The sequence below is a fragment of the Megalobrama amblycephala genome, linkage group LG11 (genome assembly GCF_018812025.1).
Source record: "Megalobrama amblycephala isolate DHTTF-2021 linkage group LG11, ASM1881202v1, whole genome shotgun sequence".
Taxonomy (NCBI): Eukaryota; Metazoa; Chordata; class Actinopteri; order Cypriniformes; family Xenocyprididae; genus Megalobrama; species Megalobrama amblycephala.
In genome coordinates this window covers 25111966-25131255 of record NC_063054.1, presented here as the reverse complement: position 1 = coordinate 25131255, position 19290 = coordinate 25111966, and the positions used below count along the sequence as shown (strand labels likewise).

The following is a 19290-nucleotide window of genomic DNA, read 5'->3' as shown; positions in this document are numbered from 1 at the left end:
TATTGTGCAAGTATTTGTTGTTGTACCTTAACTTTCTTGGCTTTAGGGGTAGTGCGCGTTTTCTCTGTGCTCTTCTTTCTCTTCTTGACTTTGTTGTGTTTGACTCTTTTGACAGTGAGTGTGATGCTAGTGGGTGTGTGTTGAGTGGCTGTGTACGACACAGCAGAGGCTGACATGTCCTCATCTCCACTCTCTGTAGCGCTGCTCTCGCCCACTGAAAAGGAAGATGCACATGAGAGCACAGTGACACTGGTGAGTTTGAGTTGGAATAATTCTTCAGTGTGTAAATGTAGAGATATAAAAGAGAAATACCCAGAAAAACTCTTAAACTTCATTCCACATTGTGTCAGAAACGTCAAAATACAGGTATCACTGGGGAGGGAAGCGAGACATCTGAAACTAGCCACTGCTTTGATCATTATATTTAAAGAGTCACCCGTGAACATCTGTAACAATATTCTTAATACTCCTTAATGCCTTGTTGGTGTAATTGCATCAATTTATGTATCATGTATAACTGCTCAACTATAATGTATTTGGTTTTACTCAATATTCACTCAATATTACTCAACATTCAACAGTCAAGACTCAACAGTGATTGCCGGCTAATATTAACAAACCTAAAATCTGCTTTACAGTTTAAGAAGTTTTCTGGATTATGTTCTGTAATTATTGGAATAGGAGGATCTACAAAGGGTTCCGTCGGTGTGCCAATCTTATGAAGCCCTAACAGCACCTCAAGTATATTTAATTTTTACAGTGTATATAACTTTCATGTCACCTTTCTCTATCTATCTAAACTATTTTAAAAACTTTGAGACATAACTTTGTCAAGCAAACATGAATTTTTTTCATGACAAAGTTTACCTATATAGTTTTACTGCCATTACTGGTACCTTTTTTTTTTTTGAGCTTATTATTTATATTTTTCCTGTCACTGTTTGTATCGTTTTTATTGATCATTTGGCAATATTGTAAATACATAAAACAATCTTGCTGATAAATACTTAAGAAAACTGAGAATCAAAGTGATTCAAAGTGAATAAAAGTGTGTTGATTGTCATCTAAGGGAATGAAAAAAGTGGCCGTTTCTCATGCTTAAGCAATCTTGTGTGTTCTTGTACTACGTCATCATCAACTGTTGATGTTCAATTCCAATACTCAAGAACGCAAGTACAGAGGATGCATAAAAGTTCCCAGATGTGTTCTTGATATCGAGGATGCATCGAATGCAGACTTGAGAGAATCAAACGGAAGATGCTGCAGGGTACAAGGTATGGAAGCCTGTTAGCTTTAAACTTGTTCTCACATAAGAGATTCCCCGCTGCAAGTTTGCAAATTCGTGACAGCTTGTGAAAATAAACGTTTGTCGATTTGTTTTGCCTAACTTTAATAAAGTTATAAAGACCTGAAGAAAGCCTGCGGTATTTTTATTGGCATATTAAAAAGAATCTTAACATTCACAAAGCATAAAAGTAACATTAAACATACATACTCATTTTCACAAATACACGCGGTAAATTAAAACGATATAAAACACTATGAAAATAATGTCTATAATAATATGAAATCTTTTAATGTTATGACATTTGTTTGTGATGTTATGTTGTATTTACTGTGCATTGGCCACTACTTATATGTTGGGACGGTCAGTTGAGCAACAAGATCGCAGCACATCTCAATTCTCACAAGGATGCGTTCTGTGTCCTTCCGAGTTCGTTCTTTCAAGGTAGCCTGGCAAGACGAGTCTCCACTAGAACGCATGTCCGTTCTTTGCGTTCTTGGAATTGAGAAACAGCCAGTTTTACCTGAAACATTCTCTGCTTTTCTGCGTTGCCCGTCTAGCCCTTTCTTCTTCTCTAGACCCCTGTAATAAGAACACAATCAGTACACATTCTCCAACCATTAGAGCAATAACTAATTGCCATGACTTGCAGAGAAGTTATTGGCCACAGTTCTTAGGAGGCCAATAAATGCTATGATGATTCAGCCCATTTAAACAGAGATGATTTAAGGCCTAGACATTTAAGACTGGGTATGAACATGAAGAAGTCCAATAAAGTGAATCAAGTTTTTGTCATTGGCGATTTATTTGTATTTAAGGTAAAAACAACAACAACAACAACAAAAAACACAAAGCCTCATCAGTCAGCAAGATATAAGCTTAGGGGAACATGCTGACATTTTCCTATCACAACATTTTACAATATATTGGTTATATTTCAGAAATGGACTCTGCTTCACATTAAATCAAGTGAAATCAGTATTTTAAAAATGTATTTATTTATTTATTTTTTTTTATTATGATAGGACAGTATGTAGACAGGAAGCGAAGTGGGAGAGAGAGAGGAGGACGGGATCGGGAAAGGTCCACAAACTGGGAATCAAACTCGGGTGGCCTGAAGCGCAACAGTGCTATATGTCGGCGTGTTTCCCACGAGACTATTGGCATTGACAAAATCAGTATTTTCATACGCCATACAGCATGTTCATGATTGAACTGTACTTTACTTTTTTCAGGTATGTAAACTTTTCTAAGAGGGTGACAAAACTGCTTCATTCTCAGTGTAAATAGTTTTGATGAAAAAATGCTTGTCCTTTACAGATACCACTAAAGCACAGTACAATCTGAAATTAGATATTTGAAATATCAATCACTCACCTGCAGTTCTCACACTTAATGAGGAAGCCATCCTGCATTAGACAGCACTGACACCAGGGAGGTGGAACTGCGCCCTCCACAACCTCCTCCTCCTCCGATGAGCTCTCACTGTCGGCAGAGTTGTCTGGTTCATTGGTGGGGAAACAGGGTCGTGATCGTCCCAGAGTGCCATTGCGTTCCGTATGGGAGAAAATGGTCTGGGAGAGTGGGGAGGCAGGAGGGGTGGGAGGGGGTGGAGCTCCATAGTTATGATCCTGACAACACACAACGGAAGACTGTTGCATCTTCAAACAACGGTGTTCAGGCACAACAAAAGAGAAAAGGAAAGAGAGAGGGGGAAAGAGAATGAAAGGTGGGGAGCAGGGAAAAGGGGCAGGAAGAAAGAAGAAGTGGGAATGAAAAACTAAAAATGTGGCATTCAAAAGTGAACAATATTTAATGTTGCTAAGAATGTCTAAGCTAAACTTTCTTAAAACTACAACCATAAAACAAAGGAATTTCATATAAGTAAACCTTAATTTTTGAAAAAATTATCCTGCTTGATAAGACCCTAAACTCCTTGTGTTGTTCCTCATTTGTGAGTTGCTTTGGAAGAAAGCATCTGCTAAATTAAATTGCAATTGTAATATCTGTGCAGGTTGGTTTGTAGATATGTTCAAGTAAGAGGTATTCATTTTGTGGCTATAGGTGGTACAATAAACTCTTTTCATTGTCAAGTCACTTTAATTTAATCATGTGCACCAAAACAAGTGTAGCATTATACAAGGGGAGTTTTTTTTTTTTTTTTTTTAAATATGATTCAGCACCATGCATTAATGAGGTGCTATTAGGTTACACCAGTGGTTCACAAACTGTTGGGCGTGCCCAGTAGAGAAAAAAAAAAGAAAACAGCCATTGCAACAGCGTTCAAGTGCGTGAATATTTGTTGGTGCTCTGCTTTTATAAAGCGGCATAGAATGCCAATTCCACTGAATTGTTCTTCTTCAGACCGTTAATTTGTCACCATTATATATTATTCATTAGAATATAACTTAAAGATTATATTAGAATGTATCTTAAATGAAAAGTTATGTTCTAATTTATTATTCTCTTACTGATATAATTTCGCAGATTCAAACAACATTACAAAGTGAAACTATCAGAAGGTGTTTTTCATTGCACATTTTTCAGTTAAGAAATATTTAGTTAGTTTTTTTTTGTGCAAATAATTTAGTTTTTTGTGAAATTATTTAGTAGTCAGAAGGGTGGGGGGATGGGGGGATTGGCATGACCAGAAAAGTTTGAGAACCACTGGGTTACAAATTTTTGCTAAAATGACAATATAACAACATATATAAAATATAATAAAAAGAATAAAATCAACTTACAGCATAGGGCAGGCCACCATATCCATGATTCTGTGTGTTCCCACAGCTGCGACTTGAGTAATTTTTCTCGTTTACTGCTGGGCTTGCTTCAACTGACTCAGGACTGAGAGAAAGAGAGAGATTTTTTTTAAAAAGTGTTGAAATAAAATGCTAGTTAGTTACATAATGTAACTGCTTCTGTAAACTCCAGATGACCACAAGAGGCAGTGTTTCTGTGGATTATTGCAGCACCAGTCAGATACATTGAGTGAAAACAAACAACAAGACATGTCACAAAATAGGCTGCACTCTGAGAATTTTAAAATGACAAAGATCTAAGGTGGTCACTTGGAATTCAGAGAGCCACTACTGTTCTGTTTCATTCCACCTGACTACCAGAGGCAGCTCTAAGCACTAGTAGATGACCCACACCAACACAAACACAAGGAATGCTTCTCAACTGAAAAGTTAAGGTCCACCATAGTGATCTGCTGAACTAAAAGAGTAAAATGAAATGGTGGAAGGAGAAGCCTAGTCTACCAAGAACACTCCATAGAAGGTAGCCCAAGATAACGAGACAGTTCTAGTAGAAAGACAAGTAATACCACAAGGTACAGCCACTAGGCCTTCCTGTAGATTAGCGTGATCAACACTTCAGAAAACGAAACTGGACGAGTGTAAATGCATCTGGTTATTGAAACCACATATGTAAATTTTACTCCTCCAAAAATAAAAAATAAAAAATAAAAAATATGTGTAAGAGTATGCGAGTATCTCTTCAGCAAACCAATGCACAAACTGTCAAATTAAACAAGGTTCAGTGTCACATCTTGAAGCTCAACACATTCATCATTATAAAGGTAGTGGGACTACATTATCTTACCAGTGCTGATGCTGTTTTCTCTCCTATTGTGGTCTATGATCTTGAAATTAGCTGATGATAAAATGCAGCTCATATCTGTTGCTTTCGTTGACATGAACTCGCAACTTGCATTTAGCACAGGAACTGAAGATTGAATTTATGCTCATTTTGTGGAGACACGTTTTTGTGGCCAAGTGTAAATGGAACTGTTTTACAAATCAGACAGCTATCCGATCAATAAAATCGCATAAAATGACCAAGGTGTAAACAGGGCCATTGAAGGATAAGGACTTTTGGAAGGAAACCTGGATTAGGTAATGACACCTTACTCCAGTAACAAACCTTCAAGCAACACTGAGTGTTTGCCATGGTCACACTAGACTTTGAGCATGCGGAATTTATATGGACACTGTGTGAAGCAGGCCTTGTGGGATCACTGAGGAGGCAGCAGTCTGTATCACTATAAGTATAATCTGATCCATTCTGTGCTGTAAATTCACTCTTAACCAGAATTAACAGGGTGGCAGACATTGCGAGAGAATCTGGAGGTTTCCCAATAAATATAATGGAATGGAACCGGGTGACTCTTTGCCTCGTTTACAGATAGACAAGCTTTTAAACATGTTCCAGAAATAGTCTGGTGCTGCAGATAGATGGCTGCATTGTACAGGAACATTTAACATCTCACATTGCTTCTGGTTAGACATTTAGGCAAAAAGAACCAAAAGACATCAAATTAAAACAGCATATGTTCAATAAGTACTACAATCTAACAAGTGATTCTCTTTTGACTTTAAATTCAGATCACTGCCCTCTGCAGGTCAGGTTGAGTATCACAAAGCAGCCAAAGTGTGCATACACAAGAGAAATAACCACAGACTGAAGCTGCAACACATCAACATGGTTAACACTGGATATGTGTGAGATCAGATACTGCTGCTACTAGTTGACACTGAAAATGTGTGTGTGTGTGTGTGTGTGTGTGTGTGTGTGGGTGGGGGGGGAGGGGGGGGTATGTGTTACACTTTACAATAAGGTTCATTTGTTAACATTAGTTAATGTTTTAACTAACATGAACTAACCATGGGCAATACATTTGTTATTGATAGACCTCAAAAACTAAAATTTCACTTGTATCTTTGTTCTACTGTATTAATTTGTCCTGTTGCTTGTAACTTGCTTTTTTATTTTATTACTGATTGTATATTATTACTTGTGTTAAATAATTGTGGGTTTTTTACTTAGCCTAATAAATATTTTTTTTTTCTGTGGCATCTAACATTATCATGGAATAAAGTGGCTCATATAATGCAGCTCACAGTCACAGAACGTGTCTGCTTGATGTAAAACTCCAGACAAGTCTTCTTGCGTGCCTCCGTCTTGACCGCCATACAGTCTGACATTAATGACAAACTGAGATCCTATAGTGTGACGTGGCTTACAGCAAGGATCATGTTCATACAGTCTGACAAGCAACAGTCGTAAAGGACTAATCATACAGTGTGCATCCAGCTTTAGCTGCAATCAACAGTAAGAAAATCTCTACAAGGCATGAATGTAAAAGAGTGCTGAGCTACTGCATTTTATAATCTTTGGCCAGTCACCATGACGTTGTTGGCATATTCTATCTAGCTGGTGCCACAATGATCCACTAATGCTTAGCACTTCCTTTGGCAAACAGGAGTAATAAAACAGTACAGTGTTCAAAAGAAAAGAGGTAGTGGTTATGGAAACCATGATCAAATTGATCAAACCATAATCATGTCCTCTGACTGGATCAGTGGTCTCTCAATTCGGCCAATCACATAAACCAATCACAGTTTTTGCAAAATGTGTTGTAAAATGATGAAAAATGTGCTCCAAAAGAAATATAGTGTGGATGAACATCAGCCAAAGGTTCTAAGACCTGATTCAGGAGAGAAGAAAAATTCACTAAATAAATAAAAAAAGCTTGTGTAACCCCGCAACATCTCAGTCATCTCCATCATGTGCAAATACAAATAAAATAATAATCTGGGTTTTCACCCCAAAAGTAATTTTTAGTTTTGTTCCCTACAGTTTGTATGATGGTAGCAAGGTTGAATGTCTTAAGGCCGGGACACACCAAGCCGACGTGAAAGAACTAGCGGCGGCAAAAGCTGACTGTGTTGTCGCCTCTCGTCAGCTGGTTCTCGGGCAAAAAGCTGCGCTTGAACACACCAAATAAACTAAAAGGAGACGGTCAACTAGCATGTGCGTTCTGTGCCTGCGTGTAAGTAAATATCTGTTTATCAGCAAGTACCAATAGTCTATTTTCGTTATTCAAAAGGGAGAACCAAAACTAGAACTGCAGATATACAAACCGTAAGGGTGCGGAAAAACGTGTTCAGACTGCAACTCATACATACTGCGTGTGAAGAAAATCACTCGTGTTGAATTTTAATGCATTAACAGTTACACCGTAGAATCACCCGTAGTTCAAGCCAGGGTTGCCAGGTCTGCATTTTTGTTTTTTTCTACGTCAAATATTATTTGTAGTGCCTCCCATCCAATAATCTCAAAAAGCTTTGTGCTTTGTTACTTCTGATAAGAACAAAAGTTTCAGTTTACAAATTCTGTCCATATCGTGAAATTCAAACAATAAATGTCGTTTTGACGCTCTTAAATGTGATGTCAGATCGCTGTAATGCGTTCAGGCGGCAGATTGCGAGTCTTTTCTTCCTCTTCAATACAAGTTATATATCGAAAAACATGCATGAACATCAAAGGTATGTTGAAAGATATAGTAGGCCTACAACTTTTTTTCTTTGATTTTTAAATGAGCTGATGGTCAATAAAATGCACCTCATATTTGTTGCTTTCGGTGATGTGAACTCCATTAAATCTGCATATAGTGTGGGAACCGAAGATCGGATTTATCCGTTTTGCGGATAAAGAGAGAAAACCGTCACTGGCATTTTGTTTTCATAGTTAGACAGAGATCGTGATGTATCATTATAGGATTGTCTAGCAATATATCGATTATCGCAGAATGGCTGAATCGCGATATCTTTATCGTGAGCCATGTATCGTGATCATATTGTATCATGAGGTACCCTGCGATTCCCACCCCTATCACATCATGTCAAAATTACCTCAGGAATGTTTTCCAGTGTTCATAGTTCCTTAGCTATCTATATATAAAAACACTAGAGAGGAGCTTATTTACTGTTAATTATATGTTTGTGTAAATTTGCCATGAAGACAAGTGCCCATTAAAACTACCTTTTGTGATACTAATACAAACATTTCAGTTTTTATTTGAATGTAATTATTATATGTGAAAATAAAGAGCAGCTGAATATAATACCTCTGTTGTTAATTGTAACTTCTAATATTGTAGTGTACGAAATGAGAGGGTTCCCTGTATAGTTTGCAGCATTATTTGGGAGAGATTTTTCCTTAAGAAAAACCAAACTATCGGTATCGGCGGATTTCATTCTGAATAATCGGCTATCGGTATCGGCAGAGAAATTTAGTATCGGTGAATCTCTCATTTTGAATATCAATCACGCTGATCACTTTCTTTATTCCAGTTGGCTCATGTTATGAAAATATTTGTGCATTCGAATGCACAGGTAAGATGACGTAAAAATTATTACAGCCTTCTGTCTGTACCGTCTTGACTTAGCTCGCTTTCACCACTAACGCTTTTATCTCTTGCTTTTATTGACTAATTTGCTAAGCTGAACAGCCAATCTGAGTTCTCTCTATAACATACGGACAGACGCTGATTCAACATGGTGAATCTGCCCAAAAAAACCATATGGCATCCGACTAGAGCCAACGGTCCGCAACACACCGGAAAAAACTAGTCCGACCAACTCCCAAAAACAGCCCGAAATTGCAGAAGACCGACTGTTGGCTTGGTGTGTCCCAGCCTTTAACAGAGAGAAATCAAATCTTGAGGGTTTGATATAGCAATCAAGTAATAAAAAAATAAAAAATAAAAAAAAGTAAATTTTATTGAAAAGAATGAAGTGTGTCAACTGCCCAGCTATATAGGTTAACATTCAAGACAAAATTATTCAGTCTATTTCTCTCAGTCTAAACTAATTTGTCCACTGTAAATTTCACAATTCTCTCTGAATGAAATTGATGCGCTTAACCATGGAGAAACAAAATGCACTAAATAAGCAACCCTCATTACCCCTTTTCCATCAAAATGGTTCACATTCTGGTGCCAGATACCATTCTTGGCCAGTGCTCAGCCAGGCAAATTAAAGCCTTTTTAAAATCCAGCCCTGTGTTCCCACACAGGGGCAGTCGTGGCCTAATGGCTAGAGAATCAGACTGGCAAACCAAAGGTTGCGGTTTCGAGTCTCAATACCAGCAAGAAATGACTGAGATGACACAGCAAAAATGGCTGCCTACTGCTCGGGGTGTACGTGTCCACGGTTTGCAGTGTGTATGTGTTCAATGCTCACAACTCCTAAGGAGTGTGCACCTGGATGGATTAAACAAGAGGACAAATTCCGAATGTGAGTTACCATACTTGGCATTTGTCCTGTCACTTTCACAAACTTGATGTTTTTTTTGTTGTAACGAAGTGGCATGTTATGCAGTTATGTAGGCAGCACTTACACTTTTGCGTTATGTGGCCTTTGCTCGAAAGTTTTTTGGAGTGGGAGTGAAAAACTTTCTGCTGCGGAAAACTATGGAACAGTTTGAGAAGGGACACCTACCAGGAACCCGCATCAGAACCACATTAGTGGAAAAAGTGCTCATAACTGAAACTTACTCTGATCCAGCGGCCATATCGGTGTAAGGTGTCTCAGGTGTGGTGACTCCCAGTGTGATTACTATGCTCATGACGTCGAGCGCAGCAACGCAGGGAAGGGGATGGGGGGGCAGGGAGGGGATGAGGGGAGGGAGAGGAGAGGGGAGGGAAGAGGAGAATCAAGGGCTCCTAATGACAGCAGTGAAGCACTCCTCAGATGGGGAGCTGCTATACCACGTCACGCACATCAGGAGACCTAAAAGACACAACCACAAAAACAGAGAGAGAGGATTAAGTACATGTCCTATGTGTAAACGCAGCCTTAAAACTGTGCAAACTTTAGCCACTTTTCCATCTTTGGGTCAAACAGTTCTTAGAACGGTAAGGAATGGTTTCAGTTATATTTCCACTTGAGACTGGTACAGTATGGCACGATTACAAATTCTTAGCATGGTTGGCTAACCGTGCTTGTAGAATGCGCATAGTGACGTCATTACTCAGGATTTGTCACTTGTCTGTTACCTGGCTACCAATTTCTCTGTAGCTGGCTAAGCATGCTATTTGAGCGAAGTAAACAAATAATAATAAAATTAAAAGAAATATCTGATCATTCTCTATAACACTATTTACATCCAATATCGTCTGTTAACTATTCCGTTACCAAGGTAACAACAGACGCATTTGTATTACATTCCAAAGAGCGGCTGTTATCAGCCCCACAGTGGAAAATGAAACCATATCCGTACCGACTTTGCCTGATCAGCACGGAATGGAATGGTTAAGCAAAGAGAATAGTTTGGCCTGACGATGGAAAAGCAGAAAAGCACACAAAAATGAACAAAAATGCATCTAAAGCGTGAAACACACAAAAACGTCAAAATGCACATCTAGGTGAGTATTTATCTAAATCTCAGTAATGTCTTAAGTGAACAAACAGCTTGCAGGTGGGTTGGGGTATCACATTTGTATAGTATATTGAATATGTACATTAGGTCTTAAAGTGACAGCAGCCTAATAAATTCTAGAAAAATCAGAAAAAGAGAACAATAACTCACTGCTCTTGACTGAATATTTTTTGTAGCTGCAATAAGGATGTGTCTATATTTAATTCATACAGTGAAGACCAGTCAGTGTTTTATTTCATCTAACTTTAATTAAATTTCTGTAGTATCAAATTTAAAACACCATTTTACTTAATTTGCATCTTTGTTCTGTTTTATTTATTTGTCCTAGTGCTCATCATTTGTTCCTTGGTTCTTATTTTATTAGTGACCATTTACTTGTCTTTATTAATTGTTTGACAACTTTCTACTTACTAGTTAGCCAAGTATTAGTTTTTGCTGTAGTATTGTAGAATTGTGAAATTTCACTGGTATCTAAAATTCTGGTATCATAACACAAATTGTCAGCAGAAAATACTATATTGTGAGATATATATTAAACTTTAGATTTTGGTTATATTGCCCACTTCTAATAGGTCTTCAAAACTGAGTGAAAAATCAGGTCATCAAATTTACTGAGAACTGAAGAAAAGCAGCAAGAGAAGGGAAAAGAACAATATAATAGGAAAGTGTTAAATAAAAAGCACAAACTAAAGGTCTGAAAATATAGCTCTTTTTTCATTCATATGACTCAAAATAATGATAATCACATTATTAGTATTTAGTATATTACAATATTAAGTGTACTACGTGTAAGTTAAGTAAAAGTGGGCCAGCTGAGTGATAGAAATGGCAAATAACATGAAAGATGTTGCCCTCAACTTATTAAAAAGCAAAGCTGTAGAAGTGAATATGGAATTACTTTATTATTATGTACAGACAAACAAAAAAATCTTTAAATCTCACAAAACATTTGTCCTTTGCTCATCCTGAATTATACATAAGATCAACAAATGTGCAACAAGCTATACATAGGATGAAATACACTTCTCTAATAATTTGAAGGAAACACTTTAGTCAAACCGCAGTTAGCTGTTTTAAAAGGGAAAGTTGTTGAATGTCATCAATTATCCATTTTAAATTTTTTCATGACAGGAAAAAACTTTTTAGCGTAATTAGGAATCTCCTCCATTGACTTTCACGTAAACAAAACCTTATCTTTTTAGGGTGTTTTCACACTTGTGGTCCTCTTTAAAGGGTCATGAAACATTTTGAGATGTGAACAGATATGTACAGGCTGCACATAAAAGAAAACACTAAAAGCAAAAAAAAAAAAAAAAAAAAAAAAAAAAAAAGTGGAAAAAAAAGAGTGGAAATTGGTTATTTTTGCAATTTTCTGAGCAATTTCATTCTTCCAAGTTGAAAAGGAAAGTCAAAGCAACGTCACAAAATCTGACATAGAAGCATGCCTCCGGAGTGTGTGAATGGGGCTGGAGATGGATGATCTACATCACCTGGTTCTGAGTGCTTCTCTGCATTTATTCATGAGAATGAACAAACTATTTATGTGAACCTTGTGTGTTTTTGACACTTTAAAAGCAATAAGACGCTACAGATAATTCAGTTTAGTACATGCGTTGTGACAGCTGGTTTTCTGTGCATGCGCTTTAGGTGTGTGCACTCGTAAAACCGCATATAACATTTTTTAAACTGGCAGGCGTGCAGCCACTTCTCTCTTACACAGTTTGGAAAGTGGTTGAAATTACAGTAAACAAGTGTACATTGTGAACAAATAATTTGATCTGAGAGAAGAAGCAGCCATGATGGACAGCCGATTACAAACTACATTGGAATTTGTGAATGGAAAAAAAATCAAGTAAGCCCAGACTGATTGGCGTTCAAAGGTCATTTTTAGCAAACCGTACCGTTAGCTGAAAGTGAACCTTACTACACCTTCACTTTTCACCACGGTTTGCTTTTAAGGGGTCTGAGGTCATTTGGAGTGTTCACATATGGGCCAAAAAAAAAAAAAAAAAAAAAAAAACCCAAGCCGTGCTTCACTGATCATGTGTGAAGTTGGGAGAAACCTGCAAAAGGACAACCACCACAAATAGACACCACTAATGTGGGCTTTATGGCAGAGTGGCCAGGCAATAATGTAAAAAAATAAATATGATTATTAAATATTAAATATGAATTAAAAAGAATCTGTTATGAGTACAATGGAGATGAAGTTAAGATGAATTAAGATGAATTTTAGATGAAGTAAAATCTAAGATATATATATATATGTGTGACTGTCAGAAAGTAGCAACACGTTATCCCAAATAACAAGTACAGAACAGTCAAATGGCTCCAATAAAGTAAAACAGTGACAAACATACATTTATGTAAAATAAAGGTCTCATGTTTGAGAAGTTTTGTGCGTGCAACACACATTCGAAGCAGGCGCCCAGAAGCCACGACTCTGACAGGGCAGGAATACTGAACAGAGTTCTCTTTCACGTGTTCTTGCGCTTGAACGGACATATTCACACAAAATTATGTCAAAAATGCAGTAAAATTCATAATGGCGTCCACCCTGACTAAGGTCTATAACTTAAGGTTCCATGGTCTCTAAATAATTTAGAGGGAGTGGTTTAAATATTTAAAGTCATAAAAAAATATTTACTGTCCAACGTTAGAAAAAAAAAAAGAAGAAAAAAAACAGATTTTGAAAATCAACATTTTTAATTATTGTTATTGTTTCAGTAAAATATTGTAGTTATTGGTATTTGTAATGTGCTATCTATATCAAAAAATAATTTTTAGCAAGAGCTCTTTTTGTCTTACCAAGTGTTGTAGACTCTTGGATTTTTTTTTTTTTTATTAGCGTTCTTCTAAAAAACAACATACACTGATTTGCCACGTGATCTGCTCATCGATCTTCCACAAATATAGAGAACAATGTCATGAATTTTACTGGACTCTTTCAATTCTCTTCCCAAATCCTCTTTTTCCTGAGTCTTTATTCATATCAACTTTTATTTTCATTATAATCTCCATTTGCATCTTTTATAATGGTAATGTTTCTAAAGTAGAGAAACAAAATGGATCAGATACACTTTTGTCAAATTGGTTGAATTTCCCCCCCCCCCCACTCATACTTGTTTTTACAAAGTTGTTTGCCATAAACTTTAAGCTACTGTTGCTAAGATGTGTGACACGTTTGATACAGCCATGAAATAAATCTTAATTTGGTACCTGCTAGGGTTGCACGGTGTACCGGTACTACGGTAGTATCGCGATACTAAAGCTTCAAAATACTGGCGATGCCATTGTATTTTTTAAACGGTAGTATCGTCAGTACCGTAAGGAATGTTGTATGTGCGGCAGGTACACTTCAATTGAACATGCGTGCCTGCAAAAACATTACAAGAGACTGCCGTTGACTGTCTGCTGTGCCCTGTGTAGTAAATGCTCTGTAGAATTAGCGCCTTATTGTTTTCTGATGCTTCAGTTAATTTTGCAATGAGATAAAGTTGCACTTGCACGTTGTTATTCGCAGTGCATTTTATCTGAAGAAAGGGTCTGAAATTCACTTAATTAACATCATAAACACGATTCAGACAAATGCAATTCCATTCATCAGTAAGTTATAGCGGGTTTGCACTCGGTTCTTATCAATCATATCAATCGTGATTTTATAATTATAAATGTATTATATGTTTTAATATACATACTGCTCTCCAGTCAGGGTTAGATATTTCAAGATAGGCTGGCAAAAATGCTCCTGATAGTTCGTGACACGAGCAAGAGCGCTGTTTTTGTTTCGTTTCTAAATGAATCTGTTTATGAACAAATTGTGTGAGTCACTGACTCACTAATCCATTCATTAAGACAGTCATTTGCTTCGTTCCTGAATGAATCAGCCGTTTTGAACGAATCGGTTGAATGATTCATTGACTTAATCATTAACACTTGCTGCCACCTACTGGCGACTTTAGTCTCCCATCTAAACGTAGGTCTATTCTATCATTTTTTACCATCTAAAAGTAGGTCTATTCTATCATTTTTTTCCACCAACATTTTTATTTCTATATTCAAATTTTTATATTTGAAACATTAATATCATAACATTATTTATGCAATTGTAATTGAAGTGTAAATGCATAAATGCTACATCGTAATGTCAGTTCATACAGCTTCTGTGCAGTGCTAAGATGAATTTTGTTTACATTGATTCATTTGAATGGTAATAAAAGCCTGTTATTCATTCTCATTAATGAAGTATTCAGAGAAAAATCTGGTCTGTTTTCATGTTTTTATGAAAGTTTGGTTCATTTTGTATACTGCATGGTATCGCGATACTACTTGGTATCGTGATACTTCAGCTGGTATAGTATCGTAAGACATTTTTATGGTATCGTGACAACCCTAGTACCTGCATTCTGTCTGACACGCACCTCCCCGTTTGTGCTCTCTCCGAGACGGAGCAGAACGCCCAGCAAAACATACTTTGAGCTTAACTCGGGTGTGTGCCTAAATGATCAAAATACACACAAAGTGTGTGTATACCTCCCCCTTTCTGCATCTCTTTTTTTAAAGGTTTTTTTTTTTTGTGGTATAAACATTTTTATATGGCTTCTACAGTTTTGATGTTTAAAGAAGCATTTATGATAAATGTGTCCGTAAGAACTCTAAATCTTGAAAATCCATCGAATTATGTAATATATAAAATGCTTTCACACTACAATTTAAAAAAAAAAAAAAAAAAAAAAAAAAAAAAAAACTTGACCATAAAAATACTATAAACTCTATCTACAAGTTTGAATTTAAAAGTAAAACAGTTTGCAGGAGCGTGAATATAAACAACCAGGGCTCCACGTGTGCAGTGGCACTGGTACAGTGTAGTTACTAAAAATATTATATAATTGATCTCATAGAAATGGATAATTGACAGAAAATCGCTTGGTTTGAATTGGGGGAAAGAAAAAAAAAAGTCACCATTGTTCTTCTAATCTATAGCATCATACATTTGTACACAACCATGTGTAAATGCATGGCTCCTCAGGAAAAAAAATAAATAAAAATAAGCATTAGGGGTTATGACAAGAGAAATTAAATTTTCCTTAGTCTTTTGATTTACAAGAGGTCTTAATTCCATTAAAGGTGCCCTAGATTCAAAAATTGAATTTACCTCGGCATAGTTAAATAACAAGAGTTCAGTACATGGAAAAGACATACAGTGAGTCTCAAACTCCATTGTTTCCTCCTTCTTATAGAAATCTCATTTGTTTAAAAGACCTCAGAAGAACAGGCGAATCTCAACATAACACCGACTGTTACGTAACAGTCGGGGTGTACGCCCCCAATATTTGCATAAGCCAGCCCATGTTCCCAACATTATGAAAGGCATTAGACAAGGGCAGAACGTCTGGATGTGCAGAGCTGAATCAACAGACTAGGTAAGCAAGCAAGGACAATAGCAAAAAATGGCAGATGGAGCAATAATAACTGACATGATCCATGATATCATGATATTTTTAGTGATATTTGTAAATTGTCTTTCTAAATGTTTCTAGAGTTTATAGTGCTTTCATACTGCACAAGCATAAAACGTATTAAAAGCTCACTGAGATTATACTGAGACAGGCATAAAGTTCCCACTCTATTCTTCAGGCACAATCATTATAGTAGCAAAATATCAATTTTAGTCTCACTAGGACAAAAAATTCGTAAAATCATTTAGTCACACTGAAAAGCAGACTACTGAGTAGATGAATTTTTCCTGTTAGGCGCTTTAATCACTGAAGTCTGTGAAGGTGTAGTCAGGACTCAGGACTCAGGACAGGCTATAAGACCCGTTTGGGAGCAGACGTCACAGTTATGTCACTTGCAGCTGTGTGTGCATTGTGGTGTCAGAAAAACATTGGTAACAAGTGGAGGACAATGGGCAAAGCCCACGGAATAAGAGAAAAAAAAAAAAAAAAAGTATTGTTGTGCGTTTGGATGTCAGAATAGAAATGCAAAAAAAAATGGTCTTCATTTTTATAGAATACCATCACCAAAAACGCCATTTGAAGCTAAACGCAGACGTTTATGGTTGCAAGCCATTAAACGGACAGACTGGACTGATGAAACCTGGGATGATTACCCAACTACTAAAAGCATACATTTGATGTACATAATAGATTTACATAATATTTACATATGCAGTTCATAGGGGACATAATGTATTAGTCATTCAGTTACAGCATGAAATAATATTCAAACCTATAACATATTTATGTCACTATTCTGACTTTCTCGCAATTGCGAGTTTATATCTCCCAATTCAGACTTTGTAACTTGCAAGTTTATATTACAATTCTGAGGGTAAATGTCAGAATTGCAGGACACAAACTCACAATTCTGAGGAAAAAAGATAGAATAGTTTATCTCTCACAATTCTGATTATATATCCTGCAATTCTGACTTCTCAGAATTGTAAGATATAAACTCAAAATTACCTTTTATGCTCTTATTCTGTGGCTTCCATATACTGTTTCTGCAGAGCTGTCATTTTCTACCAGGTAGGCTCTGCCCACAAAAAGCATCATCGCTATTTGCAAACATCTAAATGGTCTATTATTCAAAACAGAAAAAATTCAGGACATTTTAATACTTACCGTAAAGACACAAATGTAAAAATGTTAGTTACTAAGGAAACTACCAGAATTTCTCACATTTTATTTTAAAGGGCCCCTATTATGCTTTTTCAATATTACCTTTCATGCAATGTGTAATGTAGCTGTCTGTGAATATAAACAAAGTTGTGAAGCTGAAAGTGTACGATAAATAAAGTTATTGTCTCTCAAAAGAAAGAATTGACTCTGAACCGCTTAAACGAATAGTTAGGAATTCGAATCCCACTTCCGTGATGGCTACACATCACTGGGTAACACATTTGCCTAATGCCCGCCTATGGTCTTCACTGGCTGCCCACGAACAATTAGCTGTCTACTTTGACCTGCCTTCAAACGCTGTAGTTGGTTTGTGTTGTGTACATGTCAAGAAGAAGCCATTTTTGCTCTGCAAAAGCAAATTCTCTTTGTAAACACTTCCAAAGGATGAGGATGTGAAGAGTCAGTGGTTAAAATTACCACAGCGATACAAAAGCAGAATAACATTTTCACAATTGCTTCTCAAATCTCTAAATAGGTCTAAATGGGACTTACAAAACACTTATTCATTAAAGATGTACAGAGCCCCGGACATGACATGCAGGGGGAAAAAAAAATAATAAAGTAGGCTAAATCGTCAGCACGATTTACTTTTCCGTTCCCTCGATTTACTAAAACGCGTGCACGATTTACTATTCCGTTCCCTCGATTTACTAAAACGCATGCACGATTTACTATTTCGTATAAATCACGATTTGCATTGATAAAGCATGATTTATAAATCGAGGGAACGAAATAGTAAACTGTGCGCACATTTTAGTAAATTGTGCGCACGATTTAGTAAATCGAGGGAATGAATTAGTAAATCGTGCACAAAATTTAATTTTTTTTCTTGCATGTCATGTGCGGGGCTCCGTAAAGATGGGACCGTACCGACTTTATTTAGACCAACTTGCTCCTCGCAGCATGAAAGCATGATTAATTATTGATGTATATATTTTCTACTTGGTGTTCAAAATACGTAGTTTTGTGTTTTATATTGTGTATGTCTCCAGCTAACCGGCTAACTCACAATATTACTGTCTTACTGAAATACTTCTGCAAATCATATGGGGGCTCACTATTACCTAAGATTGTGTCCATTGATGCAGATTGTCTGTCGTTCTTACAACTCCAAGTAATGATAAAATATGGAGCAAGATTTGTTTTACAAACTTTAATGTTACATCAGTCACGTTAGTGCTTGGCTAACGTTAGCACTATTATTGATACAGTTAAATGATACAGTTCCCACATGTGTACCGCAATAAATTAGAAAAACAGCTTACACCTCAGTTTGTTGGACATGCACTTCTTAATGCTGATGTAGAGGAATTAGTTGCAACATCTCACAATATACGTCAAACTGAATAGTGTATCACTGAGAAACTCATGCTCAAGTCGTTCTTGCAATGGAGGCTCGGGGTAAAATAACTAGTTCTTCCAATGTTTCATCATCGGACTCGTGGTTGGATTGATATGGTAAAAATCAATGTCATCCTGACTGTCTTTACAGTGTAATCCCTGAGCTTTAGGAAGCCTCCAGAGCTGAATCAGTTATGGTTTTGATTCCGCACACACTGTAAGTGGTAGACCAATCACAACAGACTGGGCCATCTGACCAATCTGAGCAGAGTAGGCTTGTGGAAAGCAGGGATTTAGAGAGTCTGAAGCATCGAACAATTTGTTTGAGAATCATTGAAAAATGCGTTGATGTACAATGTGCATGTAAATGATGCATGTAAACCTGTTATAGGAGACCTCCAAAACAGAATTAAGAACCTTTAAAATAGCACTAACATTTTGTGCTTGTTAGCTAAAATGGAGGGAATTCAGTTTCACTTTCCCCAATAGCACAACATCAAAGACAAATGTCTTGCTCATCTGGAAGACAATATTCACTCTTACAACCATTTACTACTAGTATCAGTCTTATAACTGCACAAAACAGGACATGACCGCATGACTAAATTTGGCTAAAAATGATCAAAAGTAGGAAATACCCTTCTATCAGGAATACTGGAAATATCCTATGACGTCATAAGTTTTCAAAATCTAATTTTCAAATCCAATAGGACGTGTTATTTTTTTTAAAGCCACACATACCCAGCAAAGTTA

The 19290-nt window shown here is 36.7% G+C and overlaps 1 protein-coding gene and 1 long non-coding RNA gene across 10 annotated transcripts in view; one reads left to right on the top strand and one right to left on the bottom strand.

The window, feature by feature from the left end:
* Positions 1 to 19290, bottom strand: part of setd5 (SET domain containing 5) — a 41416-nt gene that overhangs the window by 18410 nt on the left and 3716 nt on the right. For 4 of the 9 annotated variants that reach the window (XM_048206931.1, XM_048206932.1, XM_048206935.1 and 1 more), the window contains 5 exons: positions 9630 to 9864; positions 4030 to 4132; positions 2663 to 2946; positions 1809 to 1867; positions 27 to 214 (listed from right to left, as the gene is read on the bottom strand). In XM_048206931.1, coding sequence (XP_048062888.1) covers positions 27 to 214; positions 1809 to 1867; positions 2663 to 2946; positions 4030 to 4132; positions 9630 to 9700 — 705 coding nt within the window. In that variant the 5' untranslated portion in view covers positions 9701 to 9864. Of the gene's footprint in view, positions 1 to 26; positions 1868 to 2662; positions 2947 to 4029; positions 4133 to 9629; positions 9865 to 19290 lie in introns of those variants that run through there. The other 5 variants (XM_048206933.1, XM_048206939.1, XM_048206936.1 and 2 more) reach the window with 5 other exon arrangements.
* On the top strand, positions 13220 to 15001 carry LOC125278114. Its single transcript, XR_007187055.1, has 2 exons — positions 13220 to 14493; positions 14528 to 15001. It is a non-coding gene; the product is annotated as an uncharacterized LOC125278114 (long non-coding RNA).